General features: G+C 38.8%; 1 protein-coding gene across 2 annotated transcripts in view; it reads left to right on the top strand.

The window, feature by feature from the left end:
* Nucleotides 1-1188: 1188 nt before the first annotated feature.
* The window catches only part of acadsb (acyl-CoA dehydrogenase short/branched chain), a 151873-nt gene continuing 143278 nt past the window's right edge, over nucleotides 1189-9783 (top strand). For both annotated transcript variants that reach the window (XM_042082663.1, XM_042082662.1), the window contains exon 1: nucleotides 1189-1277. In XM_042082663.1, coding sequence (XP_041938597.1) covers nucleotides 1215-1277 — 63 coding nt within the window. In that variant the 5' untranslated portion in view covers nucleotides 1189-1214. The remainder of the gene's footprint in view (nucleotides 1278-9783) is intronic.

Below are 9783 nucleotides of genomic sequence, written 5' to 3'. Positions count from 1 at the left end.
TAGCTAATCATTTTTAGTCAAGTCAAGTCAAGTTTATTTATATAGCACATTTCATACACAGAGGTCATTCAATGTGCTTTACATAAACAAAACCAAACGATAATAACAAATAAAAGCATAGAAGGGCAATATAGTCAAAGAATAGTTAAAAGGTAAAGATCATAATAAAAAGAAAACATAAAACACAAGGTAAAATCATTTAAAAATAAAGAATAATTAGTAAGCAAAAACAAAGGCAAAAGTAGTAAAAAAAGTAATAAAAGACAAAGTAGAATAATTTTAGCAATAGAATTTTAGCAGTTTTGCTAAAAATGCTAAAAATGTTAGCAATGCTAACATGCTAACTAGCTACAGTGGGTAGGAGTCATAGTTGATGATAAGTAACAGTTACAATGGCTGAACAGTTAAAAAGTTCAGTAGTTTAAAGGGTTAAATTGTTTAACAGTGAAATATTGTAGTGAGGACTTTTATTTTGAAACAGTTTTTGGCAGAGGAAGCAGTTGAATAGGATGTGTAGTCTTAATAGGGCCAGTTTGTATGCTTAAAGCCTGAGAATGGCAGTTGGGACAGGTGGCCTGAACACCTGCCATAGGATTCTAATTGCTTAACGGCTCTATTGTGATGTCATCAGCCCATGTTAAGTCTATGGGGAAATTTTGAACAGTTTTTAATTAATAGTTTAAAAAGTATAAAAGTTACAAAGCTGAAAAATACATAGCACCCATGTCCTAAGTAAGACCTACGTAACATAGTTTGAATGAAGTTTCAACGGTTGAAGCTGCATTAAACGCGTTAGAAGAAGAAGAAGAATAAGAAGCCTAGGAAGAACAGTACAGCTGTAATAATAAGAATAATTCGGATAACAGTAGAGTGCATTTTCATGCACTCTAATAAGAAGCCTAGGAAGAACAGTACAGTGCATTTTCATGCACTGTAATAAGCATAAGAATAAGAAGCCTAGGAAGAACAGTACAGTGCATTTTCATGCACTGTAATAAGAAGCCTAGGAAGAACAGTACAGTGCATTTTCATGCACTGTAATAAGAAGAAGCCTAGGAAGAACAGTACAGTGCATTTTCATGCACTGTAATGAGATCTCAGTCCAGAAGATGCAGGCTAAAGCACTTCGTTTGCACACTGTCAAGCCTACAGAGGAAACGATAAATAGGCCTACTCCATTTCAGTAGATGGCGACATAGTGCTAGGTTTGCCAAATGTGTTGGAAAACAACAAACAGTTTCAGAATGGCGGCCCCCTTGGCACGGATCAGTGAGAAGGTAACGTTAAGGTGTTCTTGTTGAGATTTAGATTCATTTTTGCATAAAATATATAGAACTACTGATTGTTGTTTAACTAAATATATGCTTTGGGGTAAAGACATTTTTGTCCATATGCTGCAGTAGCCTGCTGGTCATAGCCGCAACGTTAAGTTAGCAGCTAACCTCTTACCTAAATGTTTTATTAGGCAACTCGCAATGACGGGTCTTCGCTTTCTCCCACTCCCACTCCCAGAACTCTGTTGCTGGGAATGTTTTACGCACTATATGCAAAGGACTGAGCAGCCTATGCTGTTTTCTGAAATGCATCAATTTGTCCCCCTGCTGCTGATTCAGTTTTGCACAATTGTCAGGCTACTTTTTAAACTTATGTCGTGTACCCTCTGTGCCTTAGTTGGGCCGCCGTGGCCTACTGGTTAGCGCTTCGGACTTGTAACCGGGGGGGTTGCCGGTTCGAACCCCGACCAGTAGGCACGGCTGAAGTGCCCTTGAGCAAGGCTCCCCGAATTCCAGTGGAATTTTGATTTGCGACGAGAATTCTCGGTTGTTGAATACGACGGAGTATTAGGCCCACACATGAAGGAAAAAATATTTTTGCCATGACGAGATTAAACTCGACATGTCGACTTTAAAGTCACCATGTCAACATTAAACTCGACATTTCGAGAACAAAGTTGAAATGTAATATCGACTTTAATCTCGACGTATCGACTTTAATGTCGCCACGTCGACATTAAACTCAACATTTCGAGAATAAAGTTGAAATATCATGTCGACTGTTTGGAGAGACAACGACTGCTCGGGGCGATTGAAAGGGAGGACGAATGCAACAAGTGCAACAATGATTAGATAGGCCTATATCATGTGGACAAAACATAGAACATATTAACCTACGTTGCTCAGCCAAATACTTTGCTGTTAGGTCCTTATCACGGAGCTACAGGCGATAAATGCGATGGTCAAAAGTAGCCTAAACGTCATAGCGGTTTATTTATTTATTGTAGGCCTATTATTAAAGTGTTGTTTTTCATCTAAAGGTTCAACTTCATGCTTATGCACTAGAGGCATACTAGGCGCTCTCCCCAATCCTAGACTTTCACGTTGCTTGTTTGTAATGGATGCAAAACAGCCTATTGCTGAATGTCTATGGAGGGACGAATGAAGCTGTCCTCCCGACCACCCCATGTAGGCTATAGCCTACTTTCACACATATGCACACAAAGTGCATAAATAAAGTGCATGCACATATATTCTCTCACGGGATCAAAATAGTATATGCTTAGGCTATGTGTTTCTAGCCTCCTATACGTATTGCAGGTGAGACATGGAAAAGCAGTAGAAAAAATAGTTTTACCATGTTATCCTGGAGAGTGACGGCCTGTGGGTCATGAAGGGCAGTTATTTGGATGTGCAGTGGCCTTAACCACGTAAAACAGAGTGAAATAACATTTTGTATAGAAACAATATCATTCGATACATACATTTTTCTAGCTATTTAGCCTAAACGGCATAGTGCATGGTATTTCCATAACCGCGAGACAGCACTTCACGATGACGGCAATGAGTAGTTAATCAAGACGCAATCTATCTGAATATCTGCAATCTATCTAAAATAACACCTATTTGAAGCCCATTTTTCTTTTATGTAATATTGTGTATTAGTGTAGGCTACATAGCTTAAACTGTGTAGGCTATGTTTAAACAGTAGGGCCTACTGCGAGTTTAATGTCAGCATGTCGAATTTAAAGTCCACACGTCGAGATTAAAGTAGATATGATATTTCAACTTTATTCTCGAAATGTCGAGTTTAATGTCGACATGGCAAAAATATGTGTGGCCCTAATACTCCGTCTTAGTTGAATACTCGTTGATGTGCTGTGAGAAAGGTTAGAAATAGGCACCCACCAGCCCAGCACTAAACTCCTAGCGTGGTAAACAAAATCGGATATTTCAGGCAGTAAAAGCCCTGGTGAGAACCAAACTAGATTTTGTTCAAATCTACATACTATGGCTACTAAAAATGTAAGGTTCATTTATCAAATGTTAATTTAACTCCTTGAATGACAAGCTGTTTTCGGAAGCTTTTGTCCTAGAGTGCCAGCAATCTAGACCATTGTTGATTATTTTTGTACAGCCACAGCATATTCTGTGTTATGAACACATACAATGGCTCGTTTGAAAGGTGAGACTTTAAGCTCTCAGTGGGTGCAAACCGTGTATTTAGGGCTGTAGTACAGTGGTTAAGCCCTCAAATCAAGGGGAATTGTGCACTTTTTGAAAGAAACATGGAACTCCATACCATAAGGAGGGAAGTCAAATTTGACCTCTGAGGCCCGGGAGGGGTCAAATCCAAGATGGCCGCCAACAATATTCAAAAGTGCCTCACGTTGGAACCAAACACAGTAGAAAAACATTTAAGGTGTCATTTCCCACTAACCTTTGGGTGCCCATTCTGTATCTGATAACTTTGAAACCACCAGAGTTCAAGAAAATGCATTTATGTAAAGGTCAAGGTAAACAAAACATCAAAATATTCATTTTTATGTACCCTATGTACCCCAATTCATTTCTTTGTTGTCCCTGTATTATTCAGTTATTAGTTGTTATTTCATGAGATGTGTGGCTAATTTAATTTCTTCACAGCACAGAATTATCCACAGGTGACCCCCCTAGACCATTTTCACAGACCACCTGCCATACCACCGCTGGTTAAAAAAAACCCTGCTTTAGAGAGTTGTTGCTACAGGCCACAGTACGCACAATGTATAGAGCACTTCAATCGACATATTCTAACAGGTAAACATATTGACTATGAACAAACAATATTATTACATAATTACATTATATTATTCATGTTGCAAATTAATTTAACCATAGCCAGGAAGGAGTTTTCCTTTGTAGTTAGCTTTTGAGTTAAAAATCATGGACATTGATCAAAATAATTATCCTAGCTAAACTAGAAGATAGTCTGGAACAGGCTTGGAATTTCACCATTCTGGGGGCAAGGCCACTTGGCCTTCAGTTGTGCATATTTGGTGGGGGGCACAAAGGCCAAAGTTAACTATACAGTAGTAGCATACAAAAATGATAAAGTTGTATTTAGCCTATTCACTGCAGTAGACCTGCATCACTGTATGAAACATTACAAAAACATGAAACATGACATATTACATGGAACTGTAAATCATCTGATCGTCTAATAATTACAGATATCTAGGCTATATATAACATTTATTTTATATTTGGCCTGCTATGAAATCATGTATTTAACAATTTAAGCACAGCTCAGCTTTAAGAAACTCAAATAGCCTAGATGCATGCTTAGCATTTTGTTATCATTAAGGCTACTTTCACAAACTCAGTCAGCTGTCCTCTGGTTTACCAATATCTAGGCGATATTTGTAACATTTATTTTGTATTTGGCCCGTTATGAAATCATGTGGAACAATTTAACCACATTGTAAAACTTAAAGACCAAATTTGGAGACATCCATGCATGTCTAAATTTACAGCAAATTCAAAACTGGATTACTCTGGAACGGCTAACTGTACAGGGGACTGCTTAACACCTTTGTGTTCGGTAAGGTCTGCTGTTTATTTCTGATATATGGTTTGTCATGTGTTAAAAGAAGGGTTCGTGAAGTATAAGAGATGAATGGGTAGGGAGATCATGGACACAAAACCTTCAGTAGAATGTATGATTAAATTTAATTATATTATTTACTTTTCTCGCGAACCGTTCAACACAGCAATTATCGGCTAACATCGTTTAAAAGCTGAGAAAGAGCATGTGATAATTGTGATGTCTGTGTGATGATGAGTAGGCTACTTCGCAAGTAGTTCAACTGAGAAGAATGGGTGACTTTGGACGCACTTTCTTTCTTGCGCTGTCACTTTCTCCACTGCGTAAAAGACTAAATTCATTTGCGCTGTGAATGCTAAGATTATTTTGACAGGCCACAGGCTAAATAAAAATCGCTATTAGTAGGACGCAAAGCAGAATATTAAAAGATGGGGGCACCAAGGCCACCGTGGCCTGTAAATCTCTGATTTTCAAAGGGGCATCACGGCCAACGCAAGGGGCTACGACGGCCATGGTGTTTGGTTCCAATGTGAGGCATTTTTGAATATTATTGGCGGCCATCTTGAATTTGACCTTTCCTGGGCCTCAGAGGTCAAATTTGACTTCCCTCCCAATCTGAAAATAAACCTTATGGTATAACCTAACTATGGTAGAAGTTTCATGTTTCTTTCAAAAAGTGCACAATTTTCATGGTTAACCGCTGTACTACTGGGCGATATGGCTGAAATCACGATATTCACCCCTTGCATGTGAAGTCACGTTTTGTTCGCGCCACAGCAAAATAGCCTAGTGGACGGCAGGAACACGAATCAAATCAATGGGTTGTAATGGGACATATCGCACAGCTAGGAGATTATAGTGAGATTTAACCATAGTAATGCCCTTCCACGACTGTAGGCTTATTGTTTGGAATACAACAACATCCCATGTTCTTGCATAGATATATTTTGGTTTGTTTTCTTTGTGTTTCGGGAGTATTTCAACCACAATAAAGATCAGTGGCACAACCCCAGTGTTTCCCCTAGAATTTTTTCCAGCAGTGGTGCTGTTGATCGTAGGAAGCCCCCCCCCCCCCCCCCCCTAAGAAAAGAGAAAATTTTGAAAAAACGACTCCTTAAATGGTGACTTCTGGTGGATTTTGTGAAAGAAATGGACAGATTCAGTTACAAATTATGACATAACCATCAACACAAGCAAGCATTTACAAAGCATGATTATTGCAGTACTTGAACAGGATTATTCATGTTTTTCTTTCACCTTTTTCATTTACATTATTAGTATTAGCCACTGTACAACTGTACACTGTAGGCCACTGTACAAACTATTACTATTTAGAATATACAGTGCTGTGCATAAGTTAAGACATTTTATATATAATAACATTTATTTATTTTCGATACATGATACATTAAAAAATAATTGATGTCCTATTTTTTTTTAATTAAGGCATTAAGACAAAAGGCAAATTTTTTTTTTTTTTTTTTCCTCCCTTTAGTCAATTTCAGCATGGGTGTCTTAACTTTTGCACAGCACTGTTTAAACTATATAAACTTCTCTTTCATGTCATTACACTGTATTGGTGCTGTGCAAGTCGAATTGAGTGCCTGTCACTTTAATGCCGTGACGGCCCGTGACGCTTGCTTGATTCTCACGGTTTTAAGCTAACTTAGTAGCGTTGTTGTGCATGGTGCATAAGAATATATGTGGATGAAATGAATTATGTTTCCCATGTCATTTGGTAAAATAAATGGTCAAAAACTCGGAAAAAAATCTATCTTGGATTATAGCAGATAAGTGTCTTGTATCATATCTATAATTTTGGTGAGCTCTACAGGAATTAGAAACTATCTGAGATGTAAATGTTTGCGTATCCTATTACTCAAATTCAATTAAACCCACAAATAGGCTATCTAGACCTTAGTTTTACAGCCTAGGTATGTTAGCAACACAGGGCTTGAAAGCATTGCCTGTATCACAAACAAAAACGAAACAATGCGTGGAATTTATCTGGGAATAGGCTACTGAAGGTAGGGGCGAGCTATCTCGCTGGCGTGTTTAATTTGGTTCCTTGTTTAACATACTGTAGCCTACGTTTTTTTTTTGCACAAAATTGCGTCTGCTAATAAACTTAAAAATAAACACAAACAAGCGTGATCTCCTGTGGAATCCCTGACTGCGCCTTCAACGTTAGCCTACTATTATTTGTTGACATGAAACCTGAACGAACGGCAGCTGTTCCTGAAGTTCACTTGCGTCTATTTTTTTTTAGCAAATTCCAGGAGCGGCGCTGCGCCGTTGATGGAATACATTGTAGGGGAAACACTGCAACCCCATGCTTCTCTGACGTGATGAAGCTAGCACGTTATTAGCAGCGGTTAGCTAACTATGCTAACGTTAGTTTACATTACATTTTACATTACATTACATTACATTTAGCAGACACCTCTTGACCAAAGTGACTTACATATGTCAGCTATATTACAAGGGATCACATTGTCCCCGGAGCAACTTGGGGTTAAGTGCCTTGCTCAAGGGCACAACGGTGGAAGCCGGGAATAGGGTGGGAAAGTAATCTCATCGCCATCTAGTGGTTGCGTTCCTAGAGTTTAGCAGAGTGGATGGGATTTCTTTTTTAGAAAAAATATATCTCGGTGCACAGTGGGATCTTAATTTAATGCCTTCCATATGTTAGGCACTGGGGTCACCTCTATTGCTTCAAGTGGTCATACCTTATTTTTAGGATCAGTTGAATTGTTTTGAGTTTTTGTCGTAACACGGTGATGAGGAACTACAGCTGCATGTGACGTCACATGTTTGGGCGCTTAATCTCTAACTGATAAATACGCAATTTGCTTAACTGGCTTAACATATTTTTGTAATAACGGAACGTGATGTAAACCGCGTGGTGATAACCTTTATGTCAGAATAACTGGTGTTGTGCTTCTACTCACATGAAGAGCTAGCTGTAAGAGTTAAGTATCAATGCTAACCAGGCTAATAAACAAACCATGCTACCGTGAGTATCGTTGAAGGGTAAAGTCACGTGACTTCTTTTGTAGTTCGTTTATGAAACAAAAGGAACGATTTCGATTTTCTTAAATAAGGCCAAATAGGGTCTGACATTTTCACAGTTAGAATATTATTACTGTATAGACACTGAAAAATATTTTTGGTGGGTAACATCGCTGATTTGGCTTCACAATATTTTGTTTTTAAATAGGTCTATGGGACTTAACATTGAAGCTGCTCTTCGATAGGAACGCAACCACTTGGGGCGCTGGTTTTCACTTTCCCTCCCAACTTTCAGGCTACTGCACGCTAGCCCAGCTGCTTAAAGGGGTGGTTCAGGATTTTGGACATAAGACCTTATTTCCAAGTAAGCAAGTGTGATATTTATCAGTGGAGACCGTTTTCAGCACGTTTCATCCAGTCCTTCTAATTGCAGAGTTCGCAGGTGCTAGGCTAGCGCAAGTCAACGGTATGTGCTAGCCTGCCACTAAAGACAGTCTTACCCACTCCAAAGTACACCTGAGGCAAATTCCAGACAATCGATGTAAATGTCTGTGTTGATAGAATAGTGTAAGAAATACAACTACCCTTGCATCGTGTTGAAATAACACTAGCCTAGCACCTGCGAACTCTGCAATTAGAAGGACTGGATGAAACGTGTTGAAAACGGTCTCCACTGATAAATATCACACTTGCTTACTTGGAAATGAGGTCCTATGTCCAAAATCCTGAACCACCCCTTTAACAACTACACTACCACCGCCGTAGTTATCTACAAGTCTCCTCCAAGTGACAATAATTTTATATACAATGCTGTAAACAATTAACATCCTTATTTATTTTATGGCGGCCTTACATTGTACGATTTTGGTCTGTTTTTACAGTCGGCGATTAAATTTCCAAAGTTGGACAGAAATCATGGGAGTTGTAGCCTACTGGAATCGCGGCGCGCTCCCGTCAACTAGATCGTTAAGTGTAAGGTGCCAATCTTAGCGTTTTAAGTCAGTCGGAGTCAGTCCTTTTCTAGTTTTGCCGTTACGACAATATCAAACATGTTTGATATTATCGCAAGTCTTTCTAGTCGTGGCTCATGCAAATAGTGACGTGAACTATAAAAACCAATAGTGACCTCTCCAACAACAAACAGGAAGGGGCAAAGTAGGCGACAGCTGTAGCCTATTTGTTATTCTTATAATATTTGTCATTTCTTATTCATATTTAGTCGGCTCTTCCACGTGACCGAACAACTCGGTTAGGGATGTCACACATGAAACAATGCTGCAGAAACACGAAAATACGACTGAGTTTAGTATGCTATCATTTCAGTTTATCTATTGCACGATGGGTAATAATTTAAAGGAATCTAGTTGCAGTCTTGTAAATAGTGACCCTGCAAGATCCCTAGTCATTGCAAAATAATAGTCTGTGACTTAAAACTCTACTACTTGTCTTTAGATGTGAGAGGGTCTAAGACTGTAGTCTTTCAAAAATCTTTTCCAAATCTTTGCAAATCTTTCCAAAGTCTGTCAGTGTAAGGAGGGCTTTACTTACATCGAGTTGACTGTGTGGCTTAATCCACAGATGTGGTGGAGCACTGTTTAGTTATGGTTTGCTAATGAGTAACCCTTTGCTTTAAAATAGTGGAGATCTGGGACGAGAGAATTTAATCTAATTTAACATAATTACAGAAAGCGTAATCAAGATTGAAAGGCATTTTTCTGTGTATCGGTGTTGTGTTCAACTCACTCAACATCACTATAAAATCCCATAAAACCGGACAAATATCAAGGCTCCCAATACATTTCTATGGAGCCGTAAGGTGAAGTTGACGGGCCATGTTTAATTGAAGCGTGCCTACGTCCATAAACGTATGCACAGCCTTATTGGCTCTACAAAAATGACGTAGCATAACAT

Source organism: Alosa sapidissima, chromosome 24, assembly GCF_018492685.1.
Source record: "Alosa sapidissima isolate fAloSap1 chromosome 24, fAloSap1.pri, whole genome shotgun sequence".
NCBI lineage: Eukaryota > Metazoa > Chordata > Actinopteri > Clupeiformes > Clupeidae > Alosa > Alosa sapidissima.
Note: the sequence above shows the minus strand (reverse complement) of the source record. Positions and strands in the feature narration are given on the sequence as shown.